General features: G+C 45.5%; 1 protein-coding gene across 2 annotated transcripts in view; it reads left to right on the top strand.

The window, feature by feature from the left end:
* dock4b (dedicator of cytokinesis 4b) overlaps nt 1-13,073 on the top strand; it is a 228,037-nt gene that overhangs the window by 209,111 nt on the left and 5,853 nt on the right. For both annotated transcript variants that reach the window (XM_072454830.1, XM_072454829.1), the window contains exons 51-52: nt 5,291-5,407; nt 6,714-6,772. In XM_072454830.1, coding sequence (XP_072310931.1) covers nt 5,291-5,407; nt 6,714-6,772 — 176 coding nt within the window. The remainder of the gene's footprint in view (nt 1-5,290; nt 5,408-6,713; nt 6,773-13,073) is intronic.

Below are 13,073 nucleotides of genomic sequence, written 5' to 3'. Positions count from 1 at the left end.
CTTTGAGACATTTATTTGAAGGTGCGCTGCATAACTTTTCATCCGGAGAGGGGGGTCTGGTCATTCGGTTTTTATAATCGTAATTAAGATAAGATAAGATAAGATAAGATATTCCTTTATTGTCCCACATGGAGAAATTTCATTGGTGCAACGCAGGTAGATACAGAGGTAGATACAGAAGAACAGATCACTTATAGGAAGTCTGAAAAACACTTTCAGTAGAAGATCTCCTATAAATAAATAAAAACTCCCATAGACAAATAAATAAATAAATAAATACCATTGCATGTGATCCCGACAGTAATTGCACATGAATATGTGTCACGACGGCACATAGATTGCACATGAATTTCACAGTAATTGCACATATGACAGAATTGCACATCAGTATTAGGTTAGGTCAGTATTGCGAGTGTTCAGTACTAACAGTTTTTGTTATAAAGTCCGACAGCAGCAGGAAGGAAAGACCTACGGAACCTTTCCTTCACACATCGAGGGTGGATCAGTCTCTCACTGAAGCTGCTCTCCAGAGCGGAGAGAGTGTCCTGCAGGGGGTGACACTCATGGTCCAGCATAGATGTGACTCTAGCCAGGACCCTCCTGTCCCCCACCTCCTGCACCGAGTCCAGAGCACAGCCCAGGACGGAGCTGGACTTCTTGATGACTCTGTCCAGCCTCTTCCTCTCCCTCTCTGTGATGCTGCTGCTCCAGCAGGCCACACCGTACAGGAGGGCCGATGCCACCACAGAGTCGTAGAAGGTCTCCAGGAGTGGCCCTGTCACTCCAAAAGACCTGAGTCTCCTCAGGAGGTAGAGCCGACTCTGGCTCTTCCTGTACAGTGCGTCTGTGTTATGAGTCCAGTCCAGTTTGTGGTTCAGATGAACACCCAGGTACTTGTATGAGTCCACTCTCTCAATGTCCTGTCCCTGGATGTTCACTGGTGAGGGGGCAGTGGGGTGGCGTCTGCGGAAATCCACCACCATCTCCTTGGTCTTCCCCGCGTTGATGAGGAGGTGGTTCCGCTGACACCAGTCCACAAAGTCCTGCGCCAGTCCTCTGTACTCCACGTCATCGTCGTCCGTGATGAGTCCGATGATGGCAGAGTCGTCAGAGAACTTCTGCAGGACACAGCTGTCCGTGTCATGTCTGAAGTCTGCAGTGTAAAGGGTGAAGAGAAAGGGCGCGAGGACAGTGCCCTGGGGCGCCCCCACACTGCAGGTCCGAGTGTCAGACACACAGTTCCGGGCTCTCACAAACTGGGGTCGGTCTGTGAAGTAGTCCAGGATCCACTCTGCCAGGTCATACTCCACACCAGCCGTCTCCAGCTTGTCCCTCAGGAGCAGCGGCTAGATGGTGTTGAAGGCGCTGGAAAGATCGAAGAACAGAATCCTCACAGAGCTGCCAGGCTTTTCCAGGTGAGAGAGAGAGCGGTGCAGCAGGGAGATGACGGCGTCCTCCACTCCGACGCCAGACCGATATGCAAACTGCAGCGGGTCCATGGCTGAGCTCACGGTGGAGCGGAGGTGGTCCAGGACTAGCCGCTCCAGTGTCTTCATCAGGTGGGACGTGAGAGCCACTGGCCTGAAGCTGTTGAGGTCTTTGGGGCGCGGTGTCTTAGGCACAGGTACCAGACAGGAGGTCTTCCAGACCTGTGGTACCACCCTCAGCTTCAGGCTCATGTTGAAGACATGCTCCATAACTCCACACAGTTCATCTGCGCAGGACTTAAGGAGCCTGGGGCTGATGCCATCAGGTCCTGCTGCCTTCCTCACTTTAATCCTCTTCAGCTCACTCCTCACCTGTGCTGCTGTGACAGTCAGTGGTTGGCAGGGGGACCGTGTGCTGGGGCGATGGGTGAGTCCAGGCGAAGTGGGGAGCTGATGGTCCGGGGCAGATAAGCGAAGAGGAACAGATGCAGGGCATTGTCCAGCTGTGGAAGAGGGAGCATGCAGCTGTGCAGGGGGAGGGGCGGGTGACCGATCAAACCTCAAGAAGTGAGCATTTAAATCAATCACCCACTGTAGATCCCCCTCTGTCTGGGCAGGGGGGATTTTGAAGCCCGAGATGGTTTTCAGGCTCCTCCACACTCCCTGAATGTTCTTTTGCTGCAGCTGCTCCTCCATCCTCCTCTTGTAGCCGGCCTCAGCCTGCCTGATCTTCCTCCTCAGCTCCTTCTGCTCCTTCAGCTCCTTCTGCACAGTCCTCAGCTCCTCCTTGTTCCCTGACCTGAAGGCTCTCTTCTTCTCCTTCAGCAAAGCCTTCAGTTCACGGTTAATCCATGGCTTGTTGTTTGGAAAACACCGCACCGTCCGGGAGGGAACAATGTTCTCAAAACAGAAGTTGATGTAGTCCGTGATGCACTCTGTGATGGTGTTGATGTCCTCTCCATGTGGGTGGGTCATAAAGCTCAGTCCAGACAGTGGTGCTGAAGCAGTCCCTCAGAGCCTCCTCGCTCTCAGCAGACCACATCCTCACCTCACGGGACACCACAGGCTGCCTGCGCACGATGGGTTCATACACAGGCCTCAGATGTACAAGGTTGTGGTCCGAGCTGCCCAGGGGAGGGAGGGGGGAAGAAGAATAAGCCTCCTTGGTGTTGGCAAAAAACAAGTCCAATGTTCTATTCTCTCTGGTGGGGCAGGTAACATACTGGGTGTATGTTGGTAGAACAGAAGAGGGAGAAGCGTGGTTAAAGTCACCAGAGATGAGGAAGAGCGCCTGTGGATGCTGTGTTTGCAGCCTACAAGTGCAGGAGAGCAGTGCTTCACAAGCATTTTCAGCATTGGCAGACGGGGCCACATAGACTGCGATCAAAATCACATGTGAGAACTCCCGGGGCAGATAATATGGCCTCATGCCAATAGCCAATAGTTCAATATCCCTGTTACATAGCTGCTCCTTCACTGTGCAGTGTTCGGGTTTGGACCAGCTCGTGTTCACATACACCGCCAGACCTCCACCTCTTTTCTTCCCGGATTCTCTCGTTCTGTCCGCCCGCAGCAGATGAAAATTGTCCAAACCTACAATAGAGTCTGGCATTTCTGCTGTTAACCAGGTCTCTGTGAAAATCAAGACGCTGCTGTCCCTATAAATCCTCTGGGACCGCATGAGGCTCGCTATTTCCGTCATTTTATTTTGAAGGGACCTCACGTTACCCATGACTACGGCGGGAACCGACTTCCTGTTTGTCCCTCTCTTCTCTCGGAATTTACGTTCAGCCCGTCTGCTTCGTTGCGTTTTCCTTAGGATGTCCGTATTCAGGTCACAATATCAACGTATAGCCTAAAACATGTATGATAGTGACCATTTTAGAAGCAAAGATACGTTATTTCAGTTTGATTTGAAAAAGCGTTAAAATCCGGCTGTTCCTGATTACTTACATGCAGTTTTGGTTCCTACACCGGCATATAAATGTTTAAAAGGCAGTTATTCTCAATGCTAACGGCTTTTAAAGCAGAAATGCTAGAGGTGTTTGAACATAACCGAGCTGTTAGTATCCTGGGAAAGTTGTGAAAAGTGCATATAAACGCTATAAAACATCTTTAAACCGGCATATGAATGTTTAAAAGGCAGGTATTCTCAATGCTAACGCCTTTAAAATCCAAAAATAATAGAAGATAGAAGCTCGTGATGGTAAAACAACACCTCCTCGGAAGCTCCATATTGTTGAGAAAAATGAGTTTCCAGTACAGATATCTTGTAAAAGCAGCTGTTAGCATGCTAGTTGTTGTTAGCATCCTGCGAACGTTTTGAAAAGTGCGTATAAACTCTATAAAATATCTTTAAACCGGCATATGAATGTTTAAAAGACAGGTATTCTCAATGCTAACCCCTTTTAGACCAGAAATGATACTATAAAACGTTACAGTTGGTTAGAAATCCTCCCACATAAACGCCATCAGGGCTTTGTTCGGTTTTACCTTCGGCGCGCTCTCTTTCTCACTGTGTCATGAATGTGTTTGAACATAAACGAGCTTGTGATGGTAAAACAACACCTCCTCAGAAGCTCCATATTGTTGAGAAAAATGACAGTTGTTGTTAGCATGCTAGGAACGTTGTAAAAAAGTGCGTATAAACTCTATAAAATATCTTCAAACTGGAGCTGCAAACTGTTAAAAACAATTTAGTTCTGTTTTTTAAGACTTCAAGACTTTAACAAGCTTTTAAACAGTACCATTGTTGTAGAAACATTTGGTTTGTGCCGCAATTAATTGGAAATGTCTATTTGTCCGGTCACAGATAGCAAATAAGAAAAGCTGCGCTATTATGTTAATATTACTTTCTTCGCCCGCAACAAAAACCCCATGAGGTCTTATTATGTGTAAAAACCTGCTAACCCTGTTGTTCAGTAGTGGAGTGGAACATAATGGGATTTCAAAGGAGAAACTGGGATTAACCTCAGAGTGGCATAAAATATGAAAAATCAAGTTGATTTTGGCAAATGCAAAACACGTGGGAGTGACAGCAGAGCCTGGTTTAAAGACGTTTAATGGTGTTTTTTTGTTTACTTAAAATTAGATCATGATGGACACTTTTATTTGTTTTTTAATTAACGCAAGATCCTGGTTCTTAGGATTTACTGAACAAATACTTACAGATTTTTTTTTTTTAATCTACAGATATATTACCTACTTTATCACATATTATTCTGTTTATTAAACTCAAATACAATTTTGAGGTGAGAAAATAGTATTTTTCATGCCGCTATGTGGTTAAGCGGATAGCACATGTGCGTTTATTTGTCCCTAACCCTAACCCTTTATTATTAGTATTATTTTTATTTCACTCCGATGGCAGTTAATCATAATACTTATTGTTCATTGCTTTATGTTGCACCGAATCACCAAAGCAAGTTCCTGGCCTGTGAATATTGTTCCCTGACAACGGCAATAAACCTTTTCTGATTCTAAACTTTAACTTCACTGCCTCAGTCGCCTCCGTTATGATTTTACAAATCAAATCAAATCAATTTATTTTTGTAAGGCCCAAAATCACAACAACAGTCGCCTCTGAGGGCCGAATTAACAATGTCTGTGGTGGCGATGAAGTCAGACAATGTCTGTGGTACAAAGCATGTTCACAGATTTATAATAAGCCCAGAATAAAAGACCGCTGTCGAATCACTCCAGACTCACCATAGCAACGCTGTTCAAACAAGAGCCACATCAGTCGTTTTCTTTTGGCCACTCTTTAACTCTCTCCATACAGTCCCGTCTTTCCACTATTGCTCCCATCGTGTCGTTTGTGTTTTGTGTATGTGGTGACGTGTTGATGTTTTGTGCACCATAAGTGAGGCCCGCCCCGAGTAGCTGGAGCCTAGACAGTGTCAAAGAGGGAAGTCCGTACTTCTCTGAGGCCTGGGGCAAACAGCTGTGCCCGCCTGTCCCTCCTAGGCCGCCGTACACAGGTAACGGCAGATGAAAAGAAGATGATACTAACCCTTTTCCACTGCTTTTGACGCCTGCAGATCTATTGCCTAACACTATAGCTTTTTCCTCCGTCTCCTTTTCAAATCTGGTCTTTGGGTTTTGTCTCGTAGCGCCGCAAATCTGCAACGATGCCAAGGTTTTATTTACAGAGAGAACACAAAGATCTCCTGGACTTTGAGGGCTTATATGTCAATCCCAGTTCAAATCCTGTCCTGTTCTGTTCATAGCGACAAATAGCACAGTCCCAGTTCTTTCTGATATGTATTGATAAAATGATATGATGGCTTTGTGGGAGAAAATAGGGAAAACATCCTCTTTGCAGCCGAAGCATGGCCAGACTGGGATACACACAGTCGCAATGTCTTAGGGTTCACGTCTCCAGAAAGGAATACATTTCTCCCACATAAAAATTCCAACTCTTCTTTCAACTTTCGGACTATTTCTTCTACAAAATCTTCCCAAAATGTTGCATTATACTGTCATCTACTCATTTTTGTTATTGCTATAATATTATTATTTTATCATTATATACAAATCAGTGGTGGAAGAAGTGCTCACGTGTGATACGGTCTTGTGTATCCTTTATCAGTTTTTTTTGCAGCTCTTTTGAAACACATTTTGCGTGTGGTATTTTTCCAAAGAAAATATAGACTATAATACTGACACTACTTTATGCCACTGAGATAAATCATAAAAAAAACAAAACATGAGCTGATATAAATAAAGAGCAGAATTAAAGACTTTAGTAGTTAGTTTGTATCTATTGAGTCAGACACGTTTTTATTCAAGCGTTACAGCTCTTACAAATTTTATCGTTGTAAAGGAAAATCATTGTCCACATAGTAAATACCCACAGCAAATATTGACCCCAAAAAAAGGATTAAAGGATCGGTCGATTGTGACAGATGTACACTATATACTCCGACATCTATATCTCCACAATAACTAAAATCATTTCATTGCACACCTCTGTTGCTAATGCTCGTTCCCAGAGGTGTTCTCTTCTCACACTCTTACCCATCATTGCACCTTTTTCTTCTAACAGACCTGAAATCTTTATTGTTTTGAGTCTTCTTTTTTAACTTTCTGTTTGATGCAACTCCCTCACTAACAGGTGCAACACTGAAGAGATGATTTATACATTTGGTTTCCAGCGGTCTTGGATCACTTTTGATGCTTTTTTGATGAACTTTGCTTTCGCGTGGACTTTCTTCTGCTGTAAATTACTCTCTTTATGATGCACTGACTCTAACATTTGAACTTGTCTCATGTTTGTGTCAACAGTTTCCGCTAAAACCACGAGGTCACAGTCCCCGATCACCAACTCAAGATCTCCACAAAAGGTCAGTTTTTTTTTCACACTGGCTATGTTCACGAAATCTGATTTTTATCTCACTTCTGGGCCTTCGACGTGATTGATTGAAGTGAAATGTGAATCCCAAAATCCGATGTGATTAAACAGTTGCCTGACCCGCCAGCCCCTCCCACATTCTGTTCAAATGCAGAAGGGTCAGGAACCCGAGTCAGAGCCAATGAAGTGGTCGGACCATAATCGTCCGATCCAATCCCAGGCGGAGGTTTTAACGCGTCACCCCCGTTCCAAAACATTCAAGATGGTGGACCATGCTCGTGACCCGGCTTGTGACCCGGCTCGTGACCCGGCTCGTGACCGAGTGTTTACTTCTGCTCTAGCTTCGGTTTGAACAATCAGGAAAGTCCGCTCTACTCGCCGTGATGAACGTGTGTTAGATGCGGTTGTGCGAAGGGCGTCATCGCGATTCAGGAGACATTTTCTGCGTTCGGGGACGGATAACGCGGAACACGCCTTGTTGACATGGGCTACGTAATATCCGGTTAAGCGTCACTTCTGGTTTTATGTGATTGGTTCTGTCTCTGCTCTCTAAACTCCGCCCTAGAAATTTAAATTCAGCGGTCGATCCCCAGACCCACACAGTTTTGATAAGTAGTCTGCCAAAACATGTTGGGAATGGCTGGTCAGACAAATTAAACAGAGCAATCGCAGGATGGCAAGAAAAAAATAGCTATTTTCCTGTATTATATATTTGAAAGAAAAACTCTTTGCACGCAGCTTTAGATTGGTATAAAAATAAATAAAGCATATGTTTTACAATAGAACGTGTAAAACAACCCACTAGGGCTATGTGTTGCCTAGTACCTCACGATACGCGTCCTGATTCATGGATATCCTTTAAAACCGGTGTTAAAAGTTGACTAAAATTATGTTTTGATCACGTAGAATAACAAAATGCATTAGAATCTCACTTTCCTCTATATCAGAATACAACTGTCCTATGATGAAGTCACATTTCCAGCTCTTCAGATGCACCAGTCTGCAGGTTCAGAAGTGTAGAGCTCGGTAATTTCTAATAACTTCATCTTGACTAAAAGATTTGCATCTCTGTGTTGATACACGTATTCATCCAGAAGTCTGTCACGATATATCACGGCTTAACTTGTGGTAACGTCGATATACAATGCTTTAGGCTCTGAAAAACACAGATTGACAGTGATGTTCAGTAGACTTGAGTACGCCTTGTATTTACTGTCAGATTAAACTCATAAACGACATGGAAAAACCATTATGAGAAGCTGCATATTTGTAAATATGAATTAATAAAGCACATTAGTTCAGTTACTTGCTATTCATGTTGTTAACCGAAGCAACAGTATGTAACTTTCTGGAGGTGGCAGGCATGGAAATAGAAATGTGGAATATTATAGCACAAGGAACAACGAGTACGAGTCATTTTTTTTTTTTTTTTTTTGGTACAATTTACAGTGCAATAATTTCATCCAAAATTAAAAAAGGACAAGCTTTAATTTTGCTCAGCTTGTTTGACTAAATGGTTGTGTCCTGGGGCTTTAAATGTTTTTCTTTGCCTGACAGTTTGCTCTTGATTCCTCATAATCGATGGCTAATATCCATTCTACTATTAAAACCTACTGTGTAATTCTGCTCACACACGGGCACACTGGTTTAAAAGCAGCGAAAGAGTCTACTTGCCACTTTTCCAAGTTCTCTTTCTTGTTCTGAGACGGGCTGACCTTGCTTAGTGACAGCCCTGGGTCTTTATCCTGAGCGGCTAATAACGTGTTAGCTCTTCGCTCCGGGGTCTTTATCCCGCTCCGCGCCGACTGGAGGCTGGAGAGCTCTGCATTACTGTTCAGTCAAGCCGCTAACTGCTCCACTGCTGCTGCCGCTGCTGATTCGGTCATTTTATGCCCCGACTGTCCCGCGAAAAGGGCCCCGCAGTGGGACGGCCCCGGGCTAATTCCCGATTTTACTTAATGTGCACGTGCTACTGGGGCGATATGTCACCTTGTCCACTTTTACCACGTCTGCTGAGACTTGCAACTGTCATCTGTGCAATACATGTTCATGTATAAGAGTGAAAATGTGTTACAACTGTCATCTGTGCAATACATGTTCATATATGAAAATATATTTATATATATTATATATATATATATATATATATATATATATATATATATATATATATATATATATATATATATATATATATATATATATATATATATATATACTACTAAATGCTCTAAACACAAAATAATAGTTTATTAGGCCCGAGCGCCACAAGCTGGCAAGAGGCCCATTAGTCTCGTAAGGCCGTGCGAAGCACGGCTGCGAAAGTGCGCACATTGTGCGCACGAAATCGAGCGCGAAGCGCTCGCCCACTTCCAAACACTCACTAACGCACTCCTTCACTCATGCACGCCCCGTGCATATTAATTAGTAGTAGGAAAATGGAACATTACCGTTGTAAACGGGCGAAGCCCGTGCAAAAGTGCGCACTAAACGAGCACTTTACATTGAGATGACGACCGCATAGCTGTTGTCATCCCCATATAAAGCACTCATTTTCGCTAAGTACCTCACGAATACGTTCCCCATCTCTTGCATGTTCCGTGCATATAAGCATGTAATGCAAAAATTGAACATTATTACTGTATAGAGGGCCAAAAACGTGGCCAAAAAAAAGTGGGCGGAGCCCACTCAAAATTAACGAAAGTACCCGTCAGTGACCAGGGACCCACACCATGAGGTAGGAAAGCGCGAGCGCTTTCCGAAAATGTATAGTTTATGATATTTGAAAAATGGGAAACATTGTTTTCGCATCGGAATATTATTCTTCTTCTTCTTCTCGGGACCAACCCCCCTATTTTTCACCCAGTGAACATTGACGAAAAGTCACAAAAATTTGCACACCTCTAAAAATCGTGCCTCTCTACATTCTGGCTATTTCCCTTTTCTAAAATAAAAAAAATTGGCCCGTCAGCGCCCCCAAATGTACCAAAAATGCATTGAGAGATGGGAAATGACTCAAAAAAAATCTGATCGTAGAATCATGAAATTTGGCGCAGAGGTAGATGGTGACAAGAGAAGTAAAAAATATTAACACGGCAACGCCGTCCGCCCAACCAAATGTCGGCCATATTGCTTCAAAAATGGCTAAACATGACTTCGGAGTTTTTCCAAACGTCGTACTTTTACGAACTCCTCCCAGGGCGTTGGCCCTAAAAAGCTGAAATTTGGTGAAAATGCTACTGAGGAGTGGGACATCAAAAGTTATCCAAATTACATTGATACCTGTCACGGTCTCTGTGCGGCGAAGCCGCAAACTGTAGCAAGAATTTCAGAAATCTCCCAAATTTTACATTTCTGCCGTTTGCGCAGATAAAGTCCGAATTGCGTCAAATTAGAATCAGTTGTTAAACTCTTTGCCCTAAACCTACTTGAAGTGAAATAAATTAATTTGTAGCCACAGCGCCCCCTACAGATTTTATATGGAGGTTAAATATTTAGTTTTGCGAAATGATATGAAATTTGACACACAACTCAATTTTAGAATCCCCATCAAAAAAGTCAATGAGACCCATGTCATAATTGTTATGGCGTTGCCGTAACGATGACCGAAACCTTCCATGTTATTCCAATGGGGAAATCGCCAGAACATGTTTACACTTTAGACTTTCACAAACTCCTCTTAGGGCGTCAGCCCTATTAACCTGAAATTTGGTGAGACTCATCTTCAGGGGTGGACCATCAAAAGTTATCCACATTTTTATTCAAAGAGTCACGGTGTCTGTGCGGCAAAGCCGCACATTTTGCCAAGAATTCAAAATAAAATTGCTTTTTGATGGTAAAACAAAGGGGAGAAGATGTGACAGCGTCACAGATTCAGCAGTAGGCGTAATAAAAGGACAATTGGGGCGCGTTAGCGCCCCCTCCTTTTGCGGCGCGGCGGCGGCGTAGCGAGGGCCGATCATTGCCGCTTGCGGTTATATTTTAATGTGTTTTTGTATTAGTTCTGATGTAGATCGAGACCATTCTAAAACAATTCAGGAAAAGGTCAAAATGTTAGTAATGTTTATAAGGTAACTTTCTGACAGACAAATTCATTTTAAATGTTACAAAAACAGATTGAAAAAAAAGTTATTTACATTTAGGTCTATTGTTGAGCTATTGTTTGAACAAAAAAAAATCAAAAAATATCAGTGCATCAAACAATTTCTATAATGTACAGTCATCGTTAACGTGGAATAATCCTTAAGGAGTAAACCAAGCCTAAGCACAAAACAAACTATAATGTTTTTAACGTAAAAAGCAAAATTATTATCCTCAACTATAAAACGACCGCTATCACTTTCCTGCCACAAACGCACCTGGCTCAGCTCCAGACTTACAGAGACGTGTAACCCGGACCACGCGACTGCATGTGTGTGGTCTCTGCTTGTGTCAAGTGTGAAGGGAGAAACGGAGAGAGAGAAAGTGTGAATGACAGCTCGGCGCCCAGCAGGCCCTGTCAATCAAACGTGTGTGTGTGTGTGTGTGTGTGTGTGTGTGTGTGTGTGTGTGTGGACGAGGTGTGTGCGCGTCTGTGTGTTTTGTGGTAATGGAGGAGTCCTGGAGCGAGATACAGAGCCGCCCATCACAGCACAGTCGGGGGCAGACCTGCTCTGGACCTCCAGCGGCCTCGCTTATCAGCATCAGCCAACACACATGAGCTCGGGAGGGCAGTGGAAGCGTGGGAGGGCAGGGGAAGCGTGGGAGGGCAGTGGAAGCAGCGTGGGAGGGCAGGGGAAGCGTGCGAGGGCAGGGGAAGCGTGGGAGGGCAGGGGAAGCGTGGGAGGGCAGGGGAAGCGTGCGAGGGCAGGGGAAGCGTGGGAGGGCAGGGGAAGCGTGGGAGGGCAGGGGAAGCGTGCGAGGGCAGGGGAAGCGCGCGAGGGCAGGGGAAGCGCGCGAGGGCAGGGGAAGCGCGCGAGGGCAGGGGAAGCGCGCGAGGGCAGGGGAAGCGCGGGAGGGCAGGGGAAGCGCGGGAGGGCAGGGGAAGCGCGGGAGGGCAGGGGAAGCGCGCGAGGGCAGGGGAAGCGCGCGAGGGCAGGGGAAGCGCGCGAGGGCAGGGGAAGCGCGCGAGGGCAGGGGAAGCGCGCGAGGGCAGGGGAAGCGCGCGAGTGCAGGGGAAGCGCGCGAGGGCAGGGGAAGCGCGCGAGGGCAGGGGAAGCGCGCGAGGGCAGGGGAAGCGCGCGAGGGCAGGGGAAGCGCGCGAGGGCAGGGGAAGCGCGCGAGGGCAGTGGGAAGGATGAAAAATATGTTCTCCTGTAAAGGTTCATGGTGCTGGAAAATATTATTTGTCAAGAAAAGTATAAAAAAGTATGCATATTCTGTCCTCACTAGGATGTTTCTATCTGGGCTGGACAGATAGCGAACATACGGGTGCATACCCATGTTCCCCGGTACCCATGTTCCCCGGTACCCATGTTCCCCGGTACCCATGTTCCCCGGTACCCATGTTCCCCAGTACCTATGTTCTTGCAGTTCGTTGAATGGGGGAACTCTGCTAATACTAACATATGTTACTGGTTTAGGTTCCACATCCCCAATAATTGTGCAGAAATGTGGTTTTACAGCATAAAATATAGCAGCATATAACCCAAACCCAGGTCTCGGGGAACATAGGTACAGAGGAACATAGTACTGAGGAACATAGTACTGAGGAACATAGGACTGAGGAACATAGTACTGAGGAACATAGGGCTGAGGAACATAGTACTGAGGAACATAGTACTGAGGAACATAGTGCTGAGGAACATAGGGCTGAGGAACATAGTACTGAGGAACATAGGGCTGAGGAACATAGGGCTGAGGAACATAGGGCTGAGGAACATAGGGCTGAGGAACATAGTGCTGAGGAACATAGTACTGAGGAACATAGGACTGAGGAACATAGGGCTGAGGAACATAGGGCTGAGGAACATAGGGCTGAGGAACATAGGGCTGAGGAACATAGTGCTGAGGAACATAGTACTGAGGAACATAGTACTGAGGAACATAGGGCTGAGGAACATAGTGCTGAGGAACATAGTACTGAGGAACATAGGACTGAGGAACATAGGGCTGAGGAACATAGGGCTGAGGAACATAGGGCTGAGGAACATAGGGCTGAGGAACATAGGGCTGAGGAACATAGTACTGAGGAACATAGGGCTGAGGAACATAGGGCCGAGGAACATAGGGCCGAGGAACATAGGGCCGAGGAACATAGGGCCGAGGAACATAGGGCCGAGGAACATAGGGCCGAGGAACATAGTGCCGAGGAA

The sequence above is a fragment of the Eucyclogobius newberryi genome, unplaced genomic scaffold (assembly GCF_026437365.1).
Source record: "Eucyclogobius newberryi isolate DKJ021-1_F unplaced genomic scaffold, fEucNew1.0.hap1 SCAF_2, whole genome shotgun sequence".
NCBI classification, from domain to species: domain Eukaryota; kingdom Metazoa; phylum Chordata; class Actinopteri; order Gobiiformes; family Gobiidae; genus Eucyclogobius; species Eucyclogobius newberryi.
This window is presented reverse-complemented; position numbering and strand designations above follow the sequence as displayed.